Source organism: Musca vetustissima, unplaced genomic scaffold, assembly GCF_032173495.1.
Source record: "Musca vetustissima isolate MV318-11 ecotype Yass unplaced genomic scaffold, APGP_CSIRO_Mvet_v1 utg1018, whole genome shotgun sequence".
NCBI lineage: Eukaryota > Metazoa > Arthropoda > Insecta > Diptera > Muscidae > Musca > Musca vetustissima.
Window position 1 is genome coordinate 78,594 of NW_026875628.1, and position 26,391 is coordinate 104,984.

Below are 26,391 nucleotides of genomic sequence, written 5' to 3' on the forward strand. Positions count from 1 at the left end.
ATAGATGGATAGATATAAGATGCGACGACTCACATAACCACCGGCCAGTCTGGCAAAAGATTTTTTTTCAGGGGGAAGATGGAGAAAAATAGGAACAATAACGCGAACAAATCTAAATGCAAATATTGTATAAAAAATAAACAATGTTATTGTCTGTTCTCTTCTGCTTTTATCTTCCATCTCCCTCTCTTGCCAGTTTAGCATTTGTTTTTGTAAAATATTAAACATGATTTTTAGTTTTTTTTCTTTTTATTTTTCTTAGGTTAAGTAACTTAACTCATAAGTTCAGTTGTAATGAACCTAAAATAAGTTTATATGTATATAATAATGTCGACAAAGGAAATTATTATTTATGTATTTGATTAAGTATCACAAACGACTAAAAATATAAGCTAATTTAATAAATTATTATAATAAAAAAATTGATAAAAAATGATTTTTAATTTATAATTACATTTTTCAATTTTCAACAAAGGTCTGGATATTTTAAATATCATTTTTTCAACATCCTACAGAGGCATGGATTTTTTAAATAAATTTGTTTTCAACATCCTACAGAGGGTATATTTGTTCTTAGTGGAGGGTATATTAGTTTTGTTTTTCCGTTTGTAACTCATCGAAATAATCATTTCCCTATAAAGTATATATATTCTTGATCAGCATAAATTTCTATGACGATTTAAGCATGTCTATCTGTAGTAATCAGGTCGCCAACATTTTAAATTCGTCTTTTGTCTGCAGGCAGGTCTAGTTCGAAGATGGGCTACATCGGTCCACGTTTTGCAATAGCTGTCATATTAGGGTACGCCCCAAATTTCTTTGTGCATATGTTTTTAAAAGGCAAAAGGAAACGAAATAGAGACATGGTTCCTTTTGAGAATATGCATAGAATCACTTTTTTAATCGATTTAGGCATGTCCGTCTGTCCATGTTAAATTGTAAACAAAGTACAAGCCGCATTTTTAATTCAAATTGGATGAAATTTAGCACAGCTCATTTATTTGGCCCAAGGACGAATCCTATTGAAATTGGGAAAAATCGGTTCAGATTTCGATATAGCTGCCATATATATTTCCGTCCGATTTAATGTAAATGGTGTACCAATGTCCCTATATATCGTTCGATTTGCACGAAATTTAGCATAGCTTAATGAATTATGTCTAGAATGATGTGTGTTATGTTTCCTGGAAATCGGTCCAGATTTAGATATAGCTCCCATATATATTTTCATCCGATTTAAGGTAAGTGGTGCGCCAAAGTCCCTAAATATCTTTCGATCTGCGCCAAATTTGACATCGCGTACTTAATTAAGTCTACAGTGATGTGTGTCAAATTTCGTTAAAATCGGTTCAGATTTTGATTTAGCTCCCATATATATTTCCTCCGATTTTAGGTAAATAGTGCACCAAAGTCCCTTTATATCCTTTGATTTGAACGAAATTTGGCACAGCTTACTAAATTGAGTTCAGAATGATGTGTGCTAAATTTCGTGAAAATCGGTTCAGATTTAGATATAGCTCCTATATATATTTTCGTCCGATTTTAGGTAAATGGTGCACCAAAGTCCCTATATGTCCTTCGATTTGAACGAAATTTGTTACAGCGAACTAAATTAAGCCTAGAAAGATGTGTTCTAAGTTTAGTGAAAATCGGTTCAGATTTGAATATAGCTCCCATATATATTTTCGTCCGATTTTAGGTAAATAGTGCACCAAAGTCCCTTTATATCCTTTGATTTGAACGAAATTTGGCACAGCTTACTGAATTGAGTTCAGAATGATGTGTGCTAAATTTCGTGAAAATCGGTTCAGATTTAGATATAGCTCCTATATATATTTTCGCCCGATTTTAGGTAAATGGTGCACCAAAGTCCCTAAATATCTTTCGATTTACACGAAATTTGGCACAGGTATATATTAGTTTTGTTTTTCCGTTTGTAACTCATCGAAATAATCATTTCTGACCCTATAAAGTACATATATTCTTGATCAGCATAAATTTCTATGACGATTTAAGCATGTCCGTCTGTCCGTCTGTCTGTTGCAATCGCTCTAGCGTCTTTACGAATTGCCATTGACATTTTACATAGATTCGTCTTTTGCCTGCAGGAGGTATAGTTGGGCTATATCGGTCCACGTTCAGGCATAGCTCCCATATTAGGGTACCCCCAATTTTCAATAGTATGGGGTTCTTGAGCGCGCTTTTCAACCGAATTGACTGAAATATATCAAATATATCCACTAAAAATTATAAATATCGGTCCATTTTTACGGGAAGCCCCCATATAAGGGTACCCCCAACTTTCGATATTATGGGGTTCTTGAGCGCGATTTAGAATCGAACTCGCTGTAATTTGGTATTAAGTAGTCGTATATGGTAACAAATCGCCCTACCAAAAATTATTAATATTCGCCCCCCTTTTTTTGTATTAAAATAGCTAGATGATTAGTACCGTGTGTTGGGGTTGTTCCCATATATGCGTATTCTACATTAGTGTAGGGAATGGTCTTTACTCGAAATGTTTAGTTTTTACCCTACAAAGTATGGAGTTTCAAGACGATTTATCCATTGTTTGTAGTCATTCCGCTTTCTAAGGATATCGTTATAAAAAAAACTCGATCCTGGCTATAAAGAAATATATCGTCCAGCATTTAGGCATCTCTCTCATATAATTACATCTGCTGAAGGAAAGAATTGAAATACAAAACTAAAATATTGGGTTCGAAATAAATCGGTCATTAATTAGGCATAGTTCTCATACACTGTGTAATCAGTATTGGTCCCCCTTTAGGCATAGCATCATATATCGTTGCATTATAAATTACAGTAGTCCGGGGATTTTATATTCTACCATGCGTTATCAGTATCAGTCCACGTTTTGGGGTTTTCAGATATTAGAAAAATCCCCATTAAAAATTGTATTTGGTGTACATAATGATTTACATAAATCGTTTTTTAGAATTATCGGTATAGACCCACTTTTTGGTATGTTCCCTATATTTTCATTGCAGGTATACCTATGATGGAGGGTATCCAAAGTTCGGCCCGGCCGAACTTTACGCTTTTTTTCACTTGTTTTTTTTTTATATTTCATATAAAGAAATTTAATCGGTATGCCGATTAGTCAAAACTACCGCAAATTTTTCTCAACAGAATTTATTTTAATGACCACATTTCTATTCGTTCGAAAGCATTGAGGTGTTAGAAGTTAATTTTATGTATAGAAATATAACTGTTGACCCTTCTGGTTTGATAATTGTCAATGCTACATATTTCGAAGTTTCTTAACCCCCAACAATTACCTATATCCGTATTTGACTGTAGTATTAAAAGGCGATCGACTTATTGCTATGAAAAATATATGTTGTTGTAATACGCCATCAAAGTATATGTTACTCAACCCAGCTAACATTTTTCGAAAATTTTAATCATAATCGAGTCTTTTTTAATACTGCTGGAAGATTAAAATGCTCGAATATGAGCGCATTTTCTGATCGTAATTGACTCAGTCGTCGGGAGAAAAGTGCGACCCGGCACGAGTCCTCTGTATCAATCAAATATGAGTCTTCCTCGGCATTAGATTCGAGTAATTTTTAACTTTTTTCTAATAATTTTAAGGGTCTTTTTCGAATCATTTTTTAAACACTTTTTATCCATTTTTAATTAATTTGTGACACTATTTCGAGTCTTTTTTAAGTAATTTTTAAATACGTGATTTTTAAATAAATAAAAATAAATATATTAAGTTTTGATTTTAATGTTTATTTATTACAAACATTAAAAAAAATAATTTCATTTATTCATTTTATATTAATAATCAAAAATTAATTAATTTTGTATAACTAAATAAGTAAAAAATTTAGTATAATTAATATATTTTATAAAAGTTATTAAATATATCAAATATATTGTTAATAATACATATACAAATAATTTACCCCGTCTGCATGTAGAAAATTCTGTTGATGAATACTGTTCACTTCTTTATCGTTACCGATGACAAATATCTGAAAAGAAATATATATTTTTCGTCTTAATAAAAACCTTATATGTTTGAAAAATTAACTTACTTTTGATTGCCGTTGCTATAAACAATTTTTTGCGCTAGCCTTAGATCAGGTTCCCTTCAGTTGTCTTGCGTAGGTAAGCCATCTGAGAACACCTTCCGAACTGCAGCTCCAAGAAATTGAGCACGCCATGGTTTCTTCCAATAACATCTTTCTGAAAATAAATTATAATGAATTTCGTTAGTTTAGTTAATTTAGTTGATTAATTATCAAATCACATTAACTCACCTTTTAATACTTTTGTTTCACTTCACTAAAAATTGATATTAACACCTCCACTTAACATTTATAAATGAGCAGAAATTAAAATTTTCTCCAGTAAATGCAAAAAATGTCTTGTTTTACTTGGAAGAAAACAAAACAAACAGGTTTTAATCACCCATCTGTGCAAAATGTGATCAGAGAATACACAATTCTAATCACTTTTCAAACATCTGCATGCTCTTTTTTTGATTAAGCCCTTTTCAATCTCCAGATGATCAAAATATGATGACAAATAACGGAACAAACAGTCATATTTTACACACATTGATGATTGTTTTTTTACACACATTGATGATCAGTTTTTAATCACCAAAGGACTCTTTCAAGACTCCCTACGGTGATTTTTTCAAAAACGATCTTCCAAATGCTAGCTGGGTTAAACAACTTGTATGTGAGTGAAAACTACTCAAACATGTTTGAAGCGATTGTTTTTGTGTTATCGCTCCCTCTCTCGCCATCTCTTTCTCTCAGCCAAAACAACACACGTGAACTAAAAATTTTTGTTTATTTACTTAAACTATTATCTAACAAATGCTGACAACAAAAATGAAAAGAGTTAATATATTTCAGCATTTTTTCTCTCCCTCTATTAAGAGAAACTCTTTTAATACATTTACAAATTTGTATATTTATGCTCTTTACTGTGTGTTTAGCAAGAGTAATTGTTGAAGTAGACTCGCACATTTTGTGTTTGATAATTTAGTGACATAAAAATGCTACAACAATACCCATACATCGTATTAACCAAATTATCGACACAGTGTTCGGCATATATATTAATTTTTTGTAAGAATTTTCTGCCTTTTTTAAAGAATTGTTTTCAGCACCCCAAAGAGGGGAGGATTTTTTTAAAGTGGCGTGCATGTATGTCTTAAGAATTTTTTTAGCTCCAAACAGAGACGTGGACTTTTTAAAGATTTTTTTTTAATACAAAAAAAGGCGTGGATTTTTTCAAGATTTTTGTAATGCCCCGAAGTGGCGTGGTTTTTTGTAACACCATTTTTTCAGCATTACAAAAGGGGCGGATATTGTTTACATATTTTTTTAAACATCCCAAAGAGGCAGAGGTTGTTCCCACTATTTTTATACCCTCCACCATAGTATGGAGGGTATATCAGTTTTGTTTTTCCGTTTGTAACGCATCGAAATAATAATTTCCGACCCTATAAAGTATATATATTCTTGATTAGCGTAAAATTCTATGACGATCTAAGCATGTCTGTCTGTCTGTTGTAATCACTCTAGGGTCTAAACGTATTGAGATAGAGCGCCAAAATTTTGCATAGAGTAGTCTTTTTCAGGCATGTCAAGTTCGAAGTTGGGCTATATCGGTCCACGTTTAGACATTGAGATAGAGCGCCAAAATTTTGCATAGAGTAGTCTTTTTCAGGCATGTCAAGTTCGAAGTTGGGCTATATCGGTCCACGTTTAGACATATCTCCCATATAAGGGTACCCCCAAATTTTCAGTATTTTGGGGTTCTTGAGCGCGTTTTTCAACCGAATTCGCTGAAATTTGGTAAAATGGGTTCTTTTTGGATACTAAATTTTTCCACTAAAAATTATAAATATAGGTCCACTTTTTCTGGTAGCCCCCATTTAACGATACCTCCCAATTTTCAGTTTTTGGGGGGTTTTGACCGGATTTTTTTCACCGAATTGGCTGTAATTTAGTACTTTGAATTGTTATTGGGTATCAATTCTCTCCGCAACAAAATTATAAATATAGGTAAATTTTTTCGGGTAGCCCTCATATAAGGGTACCCCCAATTTTCGGTATTTTGGGATTCTTGAGCAAGGTTTTCAACCGAATTCGCTGTAATTTGGTATTTTGTAGTCGTATATGGTAACAAAACTCCCTACCAAAAATTATTAATATTCACGCCCGTTTTAGGGGCAGTCCCCTTATTTTTCCGTGTGTTGGGGTTATCCCATATATCTGTATTCCATCATAGTAGGGGGGGGGGGGGGGGGGGGGGGGTTATTCGGTAGACGGAATTTTCAGTTCATACCCCACATAGTATGGAATTCTAAAACGACATGGTCGATTTAGCCATATGTTGTAATCATTTTTCTCTCGGAGGATATCGACATAAAAACTAAAACGTGAGGTTTGAGAATGAACTGTATCGACCCACATTTAATATCAGGTCCTATATAAAACATTTTAAAATGAAAACACCAAGTAGTTGCTAATTCCTACACAATGCTGTCAATATTGGTCCCGTTAATAATATATGTCAACATTTTAGGGTTTTGAGGTTTTAGGAAAACCACCATTAAAATTGCTGAATTCTCTATGAATTCTGATTTGTTCCGCGTTTTGAGTTTGGTTCTAAAACTCTGTTGTAATCATTTCACCTGCGGAGGCTAGCGAGATAAAAAATTTATGTTCGATAATGAACATTTAGACCTAGTGCCTGTGTGGAGGTTCCAGAGAGTGGACCGATATTAACCATCTTCGAATTTGAACTAAGTTTGGAAGAAACAATAAGATGGGCAAAGTGTGGATGAAATCTAAATTTTCGGAAACGGATTTGATCCATAGAAACATGGGGTCTAAAACCAATATTTCGATGAGGCATATTTTCACCGTGTTAAAGTGTATACACCCGCATTAGCCATTAGGCTGAGGGTATAATTATCCATTAAAAAATTCTGAAATTTGTATGATGGTTAACATTATACACTGCGTATCATAACTATAGACACACCCTTAATTCAATTGGTATGTTAGTTGACAAATAAAATGGACCCATTAAGTTATTGTTCACAATAAAACGATCAAAAACACATATTATTCCACAAAAATAATTAATTTATTCTTTATGGTTTCGCCGAATTCTGCCCTTTCAAAATTGCTGGTGTTGCATAACTATAGACGCACTTTTACAAAATTAGAAAAAATTATTTTTTAAAACTTAAATAAAATAAAATAACTTTTATAAATAATGGGTAGGGCCTTCCTTATTTTGAATAAGTTCAAAAATTTTATCCATCACACTGTTGATCAAAATTATTCGCAAGTCTTCATCGATTGACCGCCATTCATCGATAATCACTTCTTGGAAATAAAATAATGTTTGGTATTGGCTGTTTTCTGCATAGACACGACGAGTCATAAATCCACACATGTTCTCGATCGGATTCTGGTCGGAAATTTTAATATTTTTCGATTTTAACCATACTTGAGTATGACCACTTTTATGAACTGGTGCGTTGTCCTGCTAAAAAACGAGTCCTTGATTGTTGCTGCTTTCCCAAAATGGCAATAATTTGTCTTCCAAGACTTGAACGTACTCCATTGAATTCATCCGACAACATGGAAATGTCAAATAATGGCTATAAAATGCTCCCAAGGCCATTAAGGAACCGCCACCGAAATATCGTTATTTCTTAATACAATATTTCGGTGGCGGTTCCTTCCCACCTTGGGAACATTTTATAGCCACGGAATGCTTTATTTGACATTTCCATGTTGTCGGATGAATTCAATGGAGTACGTTCAAGTCTTGGAAGACAAATTATTGCCATTTTGGGAAAGCAGCAACAATCAAGGACTCGTTTTTTAGCAGGACAACGCACCAGTTCATAAAAGTGGCCATACTCAAGTATGGTTAAAATCGAAAAATATTAAAATTTCCGACCAGAATCCGATCGAAAACATGTGTGGAATCTTGACTCATCGTGTCTATGCAGAAAACCTCCAATACCAAACTGTATTTTACCTCCAAGAAGTGATTATCGATGAATGGCGGTCAATCGATGAAGACTTGCGAATAATTTTGATCAACAGTGTGATGGATAAAATTTTTGAACTTATTCAAAATAAGGGAGGCCCTACCCATTATTATAAAAGTTATTTTATTTTATTTAAGTTTTAAAAAATAATTTTTTCTAATTTTGTAAAAGTGCGTCTATAGTTATGCAACACCAGCAATTTTGAAAGGGCAGAATTCGGCGAAACCATAAAGAATAAATTAATTATTTTTGTTGAATAATATGTGTTTTTGATCGTTTTATTGTGAACAATAACTTAATGGGTCCATTTTATTTGTCAACTAACATACCAATTGAATTAAAGGTGCGTCTGTAGTTATGATACGCAGTGTATGTAGCAATGTTTTTTTTTATTGTAAACAACAAATTTAATAATTTCCATATTATCAATTCGGCAATATGGTAAAAACAGAACCATCGAGGAACCAATTCAATTACACACCTTGAATATTGTAATCACGCCAAAATAATTCAAATAGAGGCGTATTATCTAAGATAAATGCGAATGGGGGTTATTTTATGATCCGAGGTGGTTTTGTATTTTTTTGGTAAAATCACTATTCAGTTGGCTTAGGGTGGCGATTCGGTGCAGATTGCGAAATAGAACGAACGTCGGCAAGTGAAAATTTAATAGTTTTGAGAAAATATTGGAAATCTGTGGAAAGAAAACAAAAAATACATATTAAATGTGTGATCGTTGAAATTGAAAAATAAAAGAGAATTTAAAAAGGAAAATAAATATTGAAAATTTTGTGAAAAGGAAACATATTCGAAATAAGTGCTAAAAGTGAAGAAAATTAAATTATTTCAAAATGCAATCCTTCAAGGCAGATGAACTGCCGGAGAATCCGCGCGAATCTTCAAATCCTTTATCGTCGTTAATGTTTTGGTGAGTTTTCTTATCGTTTACGGAAAACTTTTGCGGTGAAATAGTGTAGAATAATTGATAATCATTGATATGATAATAGATTCAATTAAACATAATTACATTTGTTCAAATCCAATATATGACCCTCGGTTTTTGAAATAGCAAATAAAATAAAAAAAATTAAAATTCAAGTGTTATTGTTAGCGCCGCTCACACAAAATTTATTTTATTTATGACAAAAGCAAAATAGGATTTGGTACCAAAAAATATATAATATAATAAATAAAAAATCTTCAAATAAATTAAATAAAAATAAACGCTGTAGATAATCCTTGAAAAAAAATGAATTAAAAAATCGCCGTTTAGATAGTTTAGATTGTAAACACAGTAAATGCCACATTTATGGACCAATCGGTAATCGGAAATGTAGGTTCGAAGAACCCTATTTTTGGTAAAGATTGGTTAATATTTATCAAATTATCAAATGAACCAAAAACCTTATTGTTGTATGTTTTTTTCTGGCCGTTCTAGAGGCCACAATTATGACCCGAACGTCAGAATTGACGAAAACAAGCATTGTTCCTTTTATGATAATCGGTATTTATTTATGAAAAAGTTGCATTCCATGGTGTGTATATTTCTATTCTGATATTATTAAGTATTTCTATATCCATGTCCTGATGATCGCTTTGGAATTGTACATGAAATTCCGTTTATGGTCAAGCACGACGCCTATAATATTCAGTGATGATCAGCTAGTATTTAGAGGAAAAAATAAACCGAAAACTTTATTTTGTATGGGTTCTCCAGTCGCTATAGAGGCCACTACTACAAGGCGAACATCATAACAAGAGAAGGATATCTGACCAACTAATTAATATTAATGTTTTGATAATGATCGGTCAATACTTAACAGGTCAAATGAGCCACGATTTTGTGTGTAAAATAACAAAATATAAGTCTTATTATGGCATGGTAAGGAAGAAGAGCAGATGACATCGCGAAATATTTTCCAGATGCGAAATATGGATCCACTGAGAATTAAAGTTCAGTGGTAGTTGTGTAGGCTATCACTGCTTCGCCTACTGGTGAAAATAAGATTGTTTATGTTTTACTTATGGATTTTAAATTATTTTTTCGGAAAAGTACATTTATTATCTTAATTTTTCATTGACTATCTGAGTACGGAGTTTTTATACCTTCCACCGACCGAAAATGCTATAATTTAACATTTCGAAAAATTGTCATTATAGGTTTTAAAAAATGAGGCTATTAGTAAAGAAAATACTTTTCATTATAGGCCATGTTGGTAAAAACATACAGAGGTCCCGCTTAATTTTAGCCTAGCCTTATCTAATTTTTCATCCTTATTGTCTACTAGCATATACCCGCTACTTCGTTAGCGAATGTGGGATGTATTTAAAACCATCCTATATCGACCATTATTAAAATTTAAGAACCATTTAGTACCATAGTATGTTCTCAAATATACCTCTGTATCTCAACCCTACACACCCATTCCGACCGCAGCAGAAATGTACCTCTATACTAAATTTGGTGTAATTTTTACCATTTGTACTCTTGTTATACTTATTTTGAAAAAAAAATCACCCAAATCCAAATTGAGTATCAGTTAGTGCACATTAATATAAATTTCCATAACTACCTACTTTAGCAATCATAAGTACGAATTTCCAACACTTCCCACATACCTTAATCTTAATTCCAAATTTCAGGATTCTATCGGTTCACTTAGAACACATAAGTAAAAATTTCCATTTCTACCTACATCATGCAATCAAATTGAAATCATGAATTAGATAAAATCTTAATTATAATCCAAATAGTATCAAATTTAGAACACAGTAGTACGAATTTCCAAAACTTCCTACTTAACCCAAACATGCACTCCCACAGTGATCCTAAATCCAAGTTTCAGGATTCCAACTCTATTGGTTCACCCACAATTCAAATTGTAGCAAATTTAGTACATAGTTGTACCAATGTCCAAAACTTCCTACATACCTCAATCCTACACCCGCACAGTCATCCTAAATGCAAGCTTCAGGATTCCAACTCTATTGGTTCACCCACAATTCAAATTGTACCAAATTTAATACGTAGTTGTACCAATGTCCAAAACTTCCTACACCCCCACAGTCATCCTAAATCCAAGTTTCAGGATTCTAACTTTATCGGTTGACCCACAATTCAAATTGTACCAAAGTTAGTACACAGTAGTACCACTTTCCAAAACTTCCTACATACCTCAATCCTACATCCCCACAGTGATCCTAAATACAAGTTTTTGGATTCCAACTCTATAGGTTCACCCACAATTCAAATGGTACCAAATTTAGTACACAATAGATCGAATTTCCAAAACCTCCTTCTTACCCCAAACCTACACCCCTACAGTGATACTAAATCCAAGATTCAGGGTTGCAACTCTATCGGTTCACCCACAATTCAAATTGGACTAAATTTAGTACATAGTAGTACCAATTTCCAAAACTTCCTACATACTCCAATCCTACACCTCCACAGTGATCCTGAATCAAAATTTCAGGATTCAAACTTTATCGCTTCACCCACAATTTAAGTTGTACCAAATTTAGTAACATTAGTACAAATTTCTAAAACTTCCTACATATTTCAATCTTACACCTCAACAGTGATCCTGACTCCAAATTTCATGATTCTAGCTCTATTGGTTCACCTAAAATTCAAATTGTACCAAATTTAGTATCATTTAGTACCCATAAGTATTATTTTCTTAAACTGAATCCTGACCCTAATCCTACATCCCTACAATGACCCTATCTCCAAACTTCATTGTTCCAGCTCTATCGCTTCACTCAAATCCAAATTGTATCAATTATAGTACGATTTAGTACTTTTTATACACATAAGTAAAAATTTCCAAAACTACGTGCATATCCCAATCCTACACTCCGACGGATCCCAGCTCGATTTGTACCTCCAAATCAAATTTGTACCAAATATAGTACCATATAGTACTTTTCGTACACATGAGTACACGCTTTCCAAACTCTCCTCATATCTACCCTACTTCTCAACGCTATTTTACATTCCAAATTTCAAGTTTTTAGCTCAATCCATTCACATGCTACGAAATTGTACCAAATTTAGTACATTTTCGTACTTTTCGGATAGTTATAGTTCGAATTTCCAAAAACCCTTTAGTACATCTATCCTACAGTCAATCAACGACCACCAACCCAAATTTCAGAGTTCTAGCTCCACCAGTTCGCCAAAAACAAATGGTATCACATTTAGTACTTTTCCTACCGTTCTAGTACGAATTTCCAAAAAACCCAGCCTTATCTGTCACCTTTGGACCAAGAGTGACCCTCACCCAAAACTTCAAGATTCTAGCTTCAGCCGTTTCGTCTGGCCGTTGATGAATCGTTAAATCAGTAATCGTTACTCTTTTATTAGTATAGTATTAGTACTTTTCGTACCGTTCTAGTACGAATTTCCAAAAACCCAGCCTTATCTGTCACATTTGGGCCAAGAGTGACCCTCACCCAAAATTTCAAGATTCTAGCTTCAGCCGTTTCGTCTGGGCGTTGATAAATCGTTAAATCAGTCAGTCAATCAGTCAGTCAGTGAATCACTTTACTATAGATAATTGGGTATTTAATATTTTGGGAATATAAACAAAGTATTAGTCGGCATATAAAGGTTCCTATTTTTAAAGAAATTTTGAATATGTGACTCATGGTGGAGGAACTTAAATACTTTATTACATGTTAAAAATAAAGTTTTAATGATAGTCTGTTGTGTACATGTTTCGAATAAATATTTTTTATGTGGTAGTGGATTTTTTTTCGATATTATTATATGGACTATTTTCATTAACATTTTTTCACATATACTCGTAGCAATATAAATCTCAATAATTTGGCGAATGTTTATCTAACTACCAACACCTATTAATATTTCATTAGAAACTTTTATAGATATGATTCCATCTATAGATTACGATTAATTAAACAACATTATCATTATTTTCGTGTTAATTTCAGTTTTACAATGCCGACATTTTTCAAGGGACGGAAAAAGGTGTTAGATGAATCAGATCTTTTTCGTGCCCTCAAAGAACATAAATCTGGTAAGTACATACACATCTATATCTACAAAGAAATGTCAAATCATTTTATGATTTCCTAAATAAAATATAATGTCAATGCTACTTTTTTCCAAGGTTAATAAACGTTTTTTTTAAATTAACTTTCCATTTCCATTATTATTACAACATTATGCAGACGTTTATTTCCTTCAAGTCAAATCAGACTATGTTTGTTATCTAAATTCAATTCAATTGTTATCTAAATTCTATTGGACTAAATAATTACTCAAATTGTACTCTAGGCATTGCTGATAAGATTATTTGATTTGGTTATTTTTGAGATTATAAATTGATTAGCAAAGTTTTCAAGTACCGATATTAGAGTGGGAGTTCCGTGAGAGACAGTAGAAAAAAAAGTGAACCACAATACATTCGAATGGACATTTATTTATACAATTGGCACTTGAAATAAAAGAAACACAGCAACTAGAACCTCCATCAATATTTACTCGAAAAAAACACACATTTTCTCGATTTATTCAGAAAGCCCATCTGCTCAATTGATAAAGTAATTTCATTTCTCGGGTTTTCGGCGATATCATAGGGATATTTGAACAACCTGTCAAACAAAAAATAATGACAAAAACGCAAAGAAATAGCTAAATTTGCAAATATTTAACATTTAATCTAAATTGATTTCCCAACATGATTTCACTTAGACATTATAGGTATTTACACTATGCGAGAAAGTGGTGCTTATGCTGTGACGTATCAGAAAAAAATCGTCTAAGAAATTTTTTAGATTTCTTGTAAAAAATGCACGAAAAAAAAACAGTTTGGTGCTCAATGAGTGGCTATAATATTTTAAACGGGCAAAAAGATAAATGGACCATAACTTACATTTTTGAAGTATGGTGTGATGACTTTTTTGCTGATTTCTCTAAAATTAATGAAAACAGTTTTGTTTGTGGCTATTGTAGGTTAAGGGTTCTCAATCAGATCAAATGAGGAATGTTGAGGTACCTCATTTTATTGAAACTGAATAGCACAAGACACGATTTTTGACTTCTAAATATTCTTTACAAATATAGCTCATTACATTTCAGATATGGTCCTCAAAGACAAGAAATGGTTTAATCGCCCTTATGAACCGAACTTAGATTGAAAATGACTAGTATCATCAAAATTCATATAAAGGTGACTATACCCATAGATTGAGACTTGGATTTTTGTAGGAATATAGGTACTCCAATGAGAACCTCAAAACCCATTAAGAGCCAACTGGATTAAAATCTGTCTGTTCAGGGTAGCCACTATATGACGGTACTTCCAGTATGCGCTATTTTGGACATATTTTCCAACTAACTACACTGTAATTTTGTATTTGGAGTTCTCCTTGTACAACACATTTAAGTGTTGCCCTCATAATATAATACCACATTTGTTTAAGATAGGTTTTCGATCCAATTATACTGCATGAACACCAGATCGAAATAATATGTGTTCCCCTTTATGGAATTGGTGGCCCTGATTTGGCTCCCAATGTCTTCTAGTTGTCTCAATCGATGTTCCACCTTTTATAGTCATGAGGTGTATTGTACATTAAAATTGTCAATACAGAAATATCAACAGGAGACCCCATAAGGTATATATATTCATAATCAGGATATTTATACCCTTCACCACACTGTGGTACAGGGTATTATGTCTTTGTGCATATGTTTGTAACAGGCAAAAGGAAACGAGACACATGGTTCCTTTTGAGAATATGCAAATCCGTCTGTCCGTCCGTCTGTCCGTCCATGTATTTTTGTTAACAAAGTACAGGTCGCATTTATGATCCGATTTGGATGAAATTTGACACAGTTCACTTATTTGGCCCAAGGACGAACTCTATTGAAATTGGAAAAAATCGGTTCAGATTTAGATACAGCTCCCATATAAATTTTCGTCCGATTTTAGGTAAATAGTGCACAAAAGTCCCTATATATCCTTCGATTTGCACGAAATTTGTCATAGCGTATTGAATTAAGTCTAGAACAATGTGTGTTAAATTTCGTGAAAATCGGTTCAGATTTAGATATAGCTCCATATAAATTTTCGTCCGATTTTAGGTAAATAGTGCACCAAAGTCCCTATATATCCTTCGATTTGCACGAAATTTGTCATAGCGTATTGAATTAAGTCTAGAACGATGTGTGTTAAATTTCGTGAAAATCGGTTCAGATTTAGATATAGCTCCATATAAATTTTCGTCCGATTTTAGGTAAATAGTGCACCAAAGTCCCTATATATCTTTCGATTCACACGAAACTTGGCAAAGCGTTCTGTATTAGGTGCAGAGTGATGTGTGCTGAGTTTGGTGAAAATCGGTTCAGATTTAGATATAGCCTCCATATATATTTTCGTCCAATTTAAGGTAAATGGTGTACCAAAGTCCCTTAATATCTTTCGGTTTGCACGAAATTTGGCACAGCGTAATGAATTAGGTCTAGAATGATGTGTGTTAAATTTCCTGAAATCGTTGAAATCGGTTCAGATTTAGATATAGCTTCTATATCCGACCAAATGAAAAAATCAGTATAGGCTGCAGAATGACATGTTTATGGATCCAATTTAGTTTTGATGGTCCTTTTAAAATGCGACGTCTATTAGGATTCATGTTGAATATATCCAAAGTGGTGAAGGGTATCTTATAGTCGGCCCGCCCGACTTTACTGCTTTCCTTACTTGTTTTACCCTCCACCATGAATATCACAATTAAAATATCGAACATTAATAGGGCTCCTAGGAAAATGCCTATGATATGATAGGACCTTGATCATACTGAAAAAATTAGTGGATGAAATACCCAAGCATGCCAATATTTCACTGCAAACCAGTCCAGGACGTGCTTGCCTTCGAACGAACATCGGTCAAGATTGAATTCAATTCTTGAAAAAAATATAGGTTCCTAATACGCTCGTGAAAATCCAAACAAATTACAATAGTGATCCCCATGAGGCGGGGTGGGGGTACTTTTTTGGGGACGCTTTTTTACAAAACAGATCCAGGTTGAAAATCATCCTACTAAAATTATCATTATCACTTTTTCGGGAGAGTACCCCCCAGATTACGCTGTTACTACTGTATATTTTGGATATTCGGTTTTCCCTACAAAAATATTGGCCTATTTCCGGTTGGTTCACGTTTTTCAGACTAATTGATTTTAATTGGATTTTTCAGGATCTAATGGGGGATCAAATCTTTCTATCGAATATTATGAATATTGATTTCCCTTTTTGGCATAGCTTCCATATAACGACATGGGGCAATTTTCGGGTTTTTGAAGGCTTTGAGGGGGGAAATGCGACTATCCAACGGTTTTTGAAGGCTTTGAGGGGGGAAACGCGACTATCCAACGGATGTGACTGTACAACTATACACAAAATGATTAATATATATTATCATTGTAGTGGCTGTAACTTGTCATTCTGGGACATTGGAGAGTTAATCACTATTGTCTTTTTGTCCATATTTTGACATAGCCCACACATAAAAGTCCTGCCCAATTTAAATTTTTTTGTTTCTTTTTATACCCTACACAACTATGTTGTCAGGGTATTATAGCTTTGTGCAGCCCCAAGAGTTTGTAACGCCGCGAAATATTGGTCCTAGTATACCGATCGTCATATCTCGACTAGCTGAGTCGATCTAGACATGTGTGTTCGTCCGTCTGTCCATTATATTTTGTAAACACGATACAGGCCACACTTATGGACCAATCTTCACGAAATTTTGCATGTATGATGGGTTCTGGTCAATGAAGACCCCTATTGTTTTTGGTAAAGATCGGTCAATATTTAGGGAATGAAATGGACCAAATACTTAATTTTTGTCGGTTTTTCTGGTCGCTCTAGACGCCGCAATTATGACCCAAACATCGCGAATTTTTACATAGAGAAGGGGATCGGGCCAAAGAATAAGTATGCATGTTTTCATAAATATCGGTCAATATTTAGCGGGTCAAATAGACCGGAAATATAGCGCTGATCGCTTTTAAATTTTCCACGAGGTTCCGGTTATGGCCAAGGACAACGCTTATAACTTTCGGTGATGATCAGATTATAATTATGGGATGAAGTGGAGCGAATACTTATTTTTTTGGCATCGAGTCGATGCCAATAATAGGCTGAACATCACAACACAACCCACGGTGAAGGGAACCTGGACAATTAAATATAAGGGCTGTACTGAATATGAATAGTAATATTCGGAAAATATGTCCGCAGAAAGTTAGAATTCCGTGGTAGTTGTGTAAGGTATCGTATGGTCGGCCCTGTCCGACTATACTGCTCCCCTCACTGGTTATTAAATTATAAATCCGCCCTCGTATTCTGCCCACAATAAATGCAATATATTAGTTTACCTCTGAGTAATTCAGTGAACATAGTAGCATCATATATGAACTTTTATTTATTCTTTAATAAAAATATATCAACCCCGATTATCTTTTTATGATTATAATATAAATCGTATTACACCTATCCGCTGCTGAATAAAATAGTTAACAATGTTTACTTAAGCTGTATAAAAATGTCAGATTTTACTACACACAATAATTTATCGCCGCCACCATTCTTATCTCTCACTCTCTTCCTAATTTGTTTATGATAATTTAACAGATCTCATGGGCCACAAGCTGAGTCAGGCATGGGAGGAAGAATTGGCGAAGAGTCGTCGCAAAGGCAAAGAACCCAGTTTGGTTAAGGCCACAATAAAGGTCTTTGGCTTGCATTATATGCTGCTGGGTGTGCTGATGTTTTTGTTTGAAATATTTCTGAGGTAAGTAAGGGTAGAAAGGGTACATTCTATAGATGACAATATTAAAATCGATAACAAAATCTCTCGTTCAGATGTTCTCAGCCATTATTTTTGGGTGCCCTGGTGTCATATTATGCTGATCCCGACACAGATAAATCCGATCAAACCCAACCGTTTCTGTATGCCTTGGGTGTTATTTTGGCCAGTATTGGTAGTGTGGTATTTATGCATCCCACCATGTTGGGCATCGTCCATTCGGGTATGAAAGTTCGTGTGGCCATTTGTAGTATGATTTATCGTAAGGCATTGCGACTAAGTAAAACTGCCATGGTTAATACAACCTCCGGTCAAATGGTCAATTTAATATCAAATGATGTGGGACGATTGGATACCTCCGTTATACATATGCATTTTATATGGATTGGCCCTTTGGAAATAATTTTGGTTACATTTTTCATATATAAGGAGGTAAGGATACTCGAATTTACATATATTTTACCCATAGTTTTAAAAAATGTGATTCCTCTCACTTTCAGATTGGTCTAAGTGCCCTGATTGGTGTCATTGTAATGTTACTCTTTGTGCCCATTCAAGGCTACATGGGCAAAAAGACCTCCATGTTACGTCTTCGCACCGCCCTCTGCACAGATGAACGAGTACGCCTTATGAACGAAATCATATCCGGCATACAGGTCATTAAAATGTATGCCTGGGAAATACCATTCGGTAAAATGGTCGATTATGCTCGACGCAAGGAAATGAAAGCCATTCGCTATGTGAATTACATTCGTGGCATTATTGGGTCCTTCATTATGTTCATCTCGAGAATTTCCATCTTTAGCAGTCTGGTGGGTTATGTGCTGCTGGGAAATTTTCTTACCGCCGAAAAGGCTTTTGTGGTCACCGCATTTTATGGTCTTCTCAGAGTTACAATGACGGTCTATTTCCCCATGGCAGTGACTCAGATTGCCGAAATTATGGTCTCATTTCGTAGAATACAAAAATTTATGCTGCTGGATGAAGTGAAGATGTCGGAAAACCCTGCAGCCAAGGCGAAAATGATTCCGGCCATTGTTAGTGAAAATGGTAAAATTGTGGAAGTGAGAGCGGAACCCACGAAGGAGCCGGGTATTTTGATCAACAATTTAACTGCCAAATGGAATCCCGAGGCATCGGAAAATAATCTGGAAAATGTTACACTGGAATTTAAAGAGAAACAATTGATAGCGGTAATTGGACCCGTGGGAGCGGGTAAATCGACGTAAGTTCCAAATATTGAATTCTTTAAAAAAAATCCACGCCTTGTAGTGACCCTTGAAAAAAATATTCTTTAAAAAATCCACGCCTTGTAGTGACCCTTGAAAATAATATTCTTTAAAAAATCCACGCCTTGTAGTGACCCTTGAAAAAAATATTCTTTAAAAAATCCACGCCTTGTAGTGACCCATGAAAAAAATATTCTTTAAAAAATCCACGCCTTGTAGTGACCCTTGAAAAAAATATTCTTTAAAAAATCCACGCCTTGTAGTGACCCTTGAAAAAAATATTCTTTAAAAAATCCACGCCTTGTAGTGACCCTTGAAAAAAATATTCTTTAAAAAATCCACGCCTTGTAGTGACCCTTGAAAAAAATATTCTTTAAAAAATCCACGCCTTGTAGTGACCCTTGAAAAAAATATTCTTTAAAAAATCCACGCCTTGTAGTGACCCTTGAAAAAAATATTCTTTAAAAAATCCACGCCTTGTAGTGACCCTTGAAAAAAATATTCTTTAAAAAATCCACGCCTTGTAGTGACCCTTGAAAAAAATATTCTTTAAAAAATCCACGCCTTGTAGTGACCCTTGAAAAAAATATTCTTTAAAAAATCCACGCCTTGTAGTGACCCTTGAAAAAAATATTCTTTAAAAAATCCACGCCTTGTAGTGACCCTTGAAAAAAATATTCTTTAAAAAATCCACGCCTTGTAGTGACCCTTGAAAAAAATATTCTTTAAAAAATCCACGCCTTGTAGTGACCCTTGAAAAAAATATTCTTTAAAAAATCCACGCCTTGTAGTGACCCTTGAAAAAAATATTCTTTAAAAAATCCACGCCTTGTAGTGACCCTTGAAAAAAATATTCTTTAAAAAATCCACGCCTTGTAGTGACCCTTGAAAAAAATATTCTTTAAAAAATCCACGCCTTGTAGTGACCCTTGAAAAAAATATTCTTTAAAAAATCCACTTGTAGTGACCCTTGAAAAAAATATTCTTTAAAAAATCCACGCCTTGTAGTGACCCTTGAAAAAAATATTCTTTAAAAAAATCCACGCCTTGTAGTGACCCTTGAAAAAAATATTCTTTAAAAAATCCACGCCTTGTAGTGACCCTTGAAAAAAATATTCTTTAAAAAATCCACGCCTTGTAGTGACCCTTGAAAAAAATATTCTTTAAAAAATCCACGCCTTGTAGTGACCCTTGAAAAAAATATTCTTTAAAAAATCCACGCCTTGTAGTGACCCTTGAAAAAAATATTCTTTAAAAAATCCACGCCTTGTAGTGACCCTTGAAAAAAATATTCTTTAAAAAATCCACGCCTTGTAGTGACCCTTGAAAAAAATATTCTTTAAAAAATCCACGCCTTGTAGTGACCCTTGAAAAAAATATTCTTTAAAAAATCCACGCCTTGTAGTGACCCTTGAAAAAAATATTCTTTAAAAAATCCACGCCTTGTAGTGACCCTTGAAAAAAATATTCTTTAAAAAATCCACGCCTTGTAGTGACCCTTGAAAAAAATATTCTTTAAAAAATCCACGCCTTGTAGTGACCCTTGAAAAAAATATTCTTTAAAAAATCCACGCCTTGTAGTGACCCTTGAAAAAAATATTCTTTAAAAAATCCACGCCTTGTAGTGACCCTTGAAAAAAATATTCTTTAAAAAATCCACGCCTTGTAGTGACCCTTGAAAAAAATATTCTTTAAAAAATCCACGCCTTGTAGTGACCCTTGAAAAAAATATTCTTTAAAAAATCCACGCCTTGTAGTGACCCTTGAAAAAAATATTCTTTAAAAAATCCACGCCTTGTAGTGACCCTTGAAAAAAATATTCTTTAAAAAATCCACGCCTTGTAGTGACCCTTGAAAAAAATATTCTTTAAAAAATCCACGCCTTGTAGTGACCCTTGAAAAAAATATTCTTTAAAAAATCCACGCCTTGTAGTGACCCTTGAAAAAAATATTCTTTAAAAAATCCACGCCTTGTAGTGACCCTTGAAAAAAATATTCTTTAAAAAATCCACGCCTTGTAGTGACCCTTGAAAAAAATATTCTTTAAAAAATCCACGCCTTGTAGTGACCCTTGAAAAAAATATTCTTTAAAAAATCCACGCCTTGTAGTGACCCTTGAAAAAAATATTCTTTAAAAAATCCACGCCTTGTAGTGACCCTTGAAAAAAATATTCTTTAAAAAATCCACGCCTTGTAGTGACCCTTGAAAAAAAATATTCTTTAAAAAATCCACGCCTTGTAGTGACCCTTGAAAAAAAATATTCTTTAAAAAATCCACGCCTTGTAGTGACCCTTGAAAAAAATATTCTTTAAAAAATCCACGCCTTGTAGTGGCCCTTGAAAAAAATATTCTTTAAAAAATCCACGCCTTGTAGTGACCCTTGAAAAAAATATTCTTTAAAAAATCCACGCCTTGTAGTGACCCTTGAAAAAAATATTCTTTAAAAAATCCACGCCTTGTAGTGACCCTTGAAAAAAATATTCTTTAAAAAATCCACGCCTTGTAGTGACCCTTGAAAAAAATATTCTTTAAAAAATCCACGCCTTGTAGTGACCCTTGAAAAAAATATTCTTTAAAAAATCCACGCCTTGTAGTGACCCTTGAAAAAAATATTCTTTAAAAAAATCCACGCCTTGTAGTGACCCTTGAAAAAAATATTCTTTAAAAAATCCACGCCTTGTAGTGACCCTTGAAAAAAATATTCTTTAAAAAATCCACGCCTTGTAGTGACCCTTGAAAAAAATATTCTTTAAAAAATCCACGCCTTGTAGTGACCCTTGAAAAAAATATTCTTTAAAAAATCCACGCCTTGTAGTGACCCTTGAAAAAAATATTCTTTAAAAAATCCACGCCTTGTAGTGACCCTTGAAAAAAATATTCTTTAAAAAATCCACGCCTTGTAGTGACCCTTGAAAAAAATATTCTTTAAAAAATCCACGCCTTGTAGTGGCCCTTGAAAAAAATATTCTTTAAAAAATCCACGCCTTGTAGTGACCCTTGAAAAAATATTTTGTAAAAAATCCACGTCATGTGGTGACCCTTGAAAAAATATTCTTTAAAAATCCACGCTCTGTGGTGACCTTGAAAAAATATATTTTAAAAAATCCACGCCTTGTAGTGACCCTTGAAAAAATATTCTTTAAAAAATCCACGTCTTGTAGAGACCCTTGAAAAAAATATTCTTTAAAAAATCCACGCCTTGTAGTGACCCTTGAAAAAAATATTCTTTAAAAAACCCACGTCATGTGGTGACCTTTGAAAAAATATATTGAAAAAAATCCACGCCTTGTAGTGACCTTGAGTAGGTCAATAAAAAATATTTTTTAAATAATAATCATGCCTTGTGTAGGTCCATAAAAAATATTCTTTAAAAACTTCACGCCTCCTTTAGGTTCAAAAATAAAAAATCTCATGGTAACTCCCATATAAAAGACCTGATCGATTTTATTTACTTTGAGAGTCCGACTCTGCTGATTCAGGGTATAGAAATTTCATCCCGACCTAAATTAACTACTTCTTCTAACAATTTTCCATCTTTCAGTTTAATACAAACCATTCTTGGCGAATTACAACCCTCCTCCGGATCCATTAACGTGAACGGAACAGTGTCCTACGCCTCACAAGAACCTTGGCTTTTCACCGGTACCGTTCGTCAAAATATTCTCTTCGGTTTGCCAATGGATAAGAAACGTTACAATTTAACTGTAAAACGATGTGCCTTAGAAAGAGATTTCGAACTATTACCCTATGGCGATAAGACGATCGTTGGAGAACGTGGTGCCTCATTGTCGGGCGGACAAAAGGCACGCATCAATTTAGCCCGAGCCGTATATCGTCAAGCAGACATATATCTCCTAGATGATCCCCTCTCTGCTGTGGATACTCATGTTGGGCGCCATCTATTCGATCAGTGTATGCGTCAATATCTGCGGGATCGTACCGTTATTTTGGTCACCCATCAGCTACAATTTTTGGAACAGGCTGATGTTATTGTCATCTTGGATAAGGGCCAGGTGAAGGCAGTTGGTACTTATCAGTCTATGCGTCAAAGTGGTTTCGATTATGCCAAATTGCTATTGAATAATGGTGAGGGAGATGAGGATGCGGAGAATGAGGAACCAACAGATGGTAAAACTGATGATGAACGTGAGGCACAAAAATTGGCACGTCAAAATAGTAAACAAAGGAAAAGGCAAATAAGTGTCAGCTCAGTGGCATCTACAGTGGATTCGGTAGAAGAAGTGGAACCCAAACAAATGGAGGAGGCAAGGGAGGAGGGTGAAATCGGTTGGAAATTGTATAAGAAATATTTTGGTGCCGGTGGCAGTTATCCCACATTGGCCTTAATGGTTTTACTATGTCTTGGAGCTCAGGCATTGGGTTCGGCGGGTGATTGGTTTTTGTCATATTGGTAAGTTATCAATTTCCGATTTTAAAGAATATCTAATAAAATCTCCCCCTCCCTTTTAGGGTCAACAAAAATGAAAATAAATTACCCGATTTACCTGCAGGCGCCGAAGTCGAAACTGACCCCGTGGATATTTATATTTTCACCGCTCTCAATGTGGGCATTATCGTTGTGTCCCTACTGCGCAGTTTTATGTTTTTCAATGTGGCCTCGAATGCATCGACCCGTCTGCATAACGACATGTTTGTCGGTGTCACCCGTGCCACAATGTATTTCTTCAACACTAATCCATCAGGTCGTATTTTGAATCGTTTCTCCAAAGATATGGGTCAAGTCGATGAAATTCTGCCACAGGTTATGATTGATGTTATACAAATTTTCTTAGCCATGATGGGTATTGTTATTGTCCTGTGTGTGGTTAATCCTTGGTATATTTTGGCCACGGTTATCCTGTTTGCGATTTTCTACTTTTTGCGTTCGTTCTATTTGAAAACGTCGCGGGATGTTAAACGATTGGAGGCTATAAGTGAGTGCAAAAATGTTTTTATCGATCCTTAAAGCATTCTTTATCAAAAAATCCACGCCTTGTGTAAGTCCATAAAAATATTTTTTAAAAAATCCACGCCTTGTGTAAGTCCATAAAAATATTCTTTAAAAAATCCACGCCTTGTGTAGGTCCATAAAAAATATTCTTTAAAAAATCCACGCCTTGTGTAGGTCCATAAAAAATATTCTTTAAAAAATCCACGCCTTGTGTAGGTCCATAAAAAATATTCTTTAAAAAATCCACGCCTTGTATGTAGGTCCATAAAAAATATTCTTTAAAAAATCCACGCCTTGTGTAGGTCCATAAAAAATATTCTTTAAAAAATCCACGCCTTGTGTAGGTCCATAAAAAATATTCTTTAAAAAATCCACGCCTTGTGTAGGTCCATAAAAAATATTCTTTAAAAAATCCACGCCTTGTGTAGGTCCATAAAAAATATTCTTTAAAAAATACACGCCTTCTGTAGATCCATAAAAAAATATTTTTTAAAAAATGCACACCATGTGTAGGTCCATAAAAAATATTCTTTAAAAAATCCACGCATGTGTTGGACCTTGAAAAAAATATTTGTTTATATAAAACAAGGCTGTGCACGCCTGTGTTAGCCTTTGAAAAAATATATATTTCTGGTCCTATTTTTAAAAACTCCACGATTATGGGTCTCTTAAAAATTATTCCTTAAAAAATCCACGCTTATGGACCCTTTAAAAATTATTCTCTTCTTCTCTTTCACTTTTTTTTAGCTCGTTCCCCCATCTATACCCATTTAGGAGCCTCATTAAATGGCCTTGCCACCATCCGTGCCTTTGAAGCCCAAGAAATTCTCATTCACGAATTCGATAACTATCAAGATCTGCACAGTTCCGGTTTCTATATGTTCCTGTCGACCAGCCGTGCCTTCGGCTATTGGCTAGATTGTTGTTGTGTCCTATACCTGGCAGTTATTACCCTCAGCTTCCTACTCTTCTCCCCGGAAAATGGTGGTGATGTTGGCTTGGCCATTACCCAAGCCATGGGTCTGACTAGTATGGTCCAATGGGGTATGAAACAATCGGCCGAAATGGAAAATACCATGACATCGGTGGAACGTGTTGCCGAATATGAAACTATTGAATCGGAGGGTGATCTCGAATCTGAACCTAGCAAGAAACCACCAAAATCATGGCCCGAAGAGGGCAAAATTGCCTTTGATAATTTAAGTTTACGATATGCTCCCGATCCGAAATCGGAATATGTTTTGAAATCGTTGAATTTCATTATTCAACCATTTGAAAAAGTTGGTATTGTGGGTCGTACCGGAGCTGGCAAATCGTCGTTGATTAATGCTCTCTTCCGTTTGTCGTTCAATGATGGTGCTGTTGTAATTGACAGAAGGGATACTCAGGATATGGGTCTGCATGATTTGCGATCGAAAATATCGATTATACCTCAGGAACCTGTGCTGTTTTCGGGTACTATGCGTTATAATTTGGATCCATTCGATGAATACTCAGATGCCAAGTTGTGGGAGGCATTGGGGGAGGTAATAAAAATTATTTCTGCAAAAAAATCATTAAATTAATTTGAAATTGATTTCGTCCAGGTAAAACTCAAAGATGTTGTGGCCGAAATGCCCAATGGTCTGCATGCCAAAATCTCCGAGGGTGGTACCAATTTTAGTGTGGGCCAACGACAATTGGTTTGTCTGGCTCGTGCAATTCTACGAGAAAATCGCATATTGGTTATGGATGAAGCCACCGCCAATGTAGATCCCCAAACGGATGCCTTGATTCAAACAACTATTCGCCATAAATTCCAAGATTGTACGGTACTCACTATTGCCCATCGTCTACACACCGTTATGGATTCCGATAAGGTCTTGGTTATGGATGCTGGTCGTGCTGTTGAATTTGGCTCACCCTATGAACTGCTTACCCAATCAAAGGTTGGCATCTTCCTTGGAATGGTTAAGCAGACCGGCCAGGCCACCTTTGAGAATTTATTCAAAGTTGCCCAAAAGGCGCATGAGAATAATTTGCATGCCAAAAAGGAGCAGTAGTAATAGTTCAGTAACGAACTAAACCGCCAGCCGGTCAGCCAGTCTGTGTTTGGAAAAAAAATACTGACAAACCCAAAAATATATATTTTTTCCAGGACAAGTAATAGAAATAAATGCGAAAGAGAAGCGCCTAACGCGAACAACAAATCCAGAATTTACATAAAGATAAAGTGCTACGATTTGTTGTTGTAGTTTCATTTTGGTTTGCCCTTTTTACTGTTAAATTTCATTTTTCGATTTTTCCTTCCTTACTTC

General features: G+C 34.6%; 1 protein-coding gene across 1 annotated transcript; it reads left to right on the top strand.

Moving 5' to 3' along the window:
• Positions 1–8,921: 8,921 nt before the first annotated feature.
• On the top strand, positions 8,922–26,136 carry LOC133338149 (probable multidrug resistance-associated protein lethal(2)03659). Its single transcript, XM_061546332.1, has 9 exons — positions 8,922–8,999; positions 13,031–13,116; positions 17,739–17,898; positions 17,970–18,345; positions 18,414–19,138; positions 22,685–23,554; positions 23,614–24,077; positions 24,842–25,620; positions 25,681–26,136. The coding sequence occupies exons 1-9, from the start codon at positions 8,923–8,925 to the stop codon at positions 26,134–26,136; spliced, it is 3,993 nt and encodes a 1,330-aa protein (XP_061402316.1). The 5' UTR covers position 8,922.
• Positions 26,137–26,391: the final 255 nt, after the last annotated feature.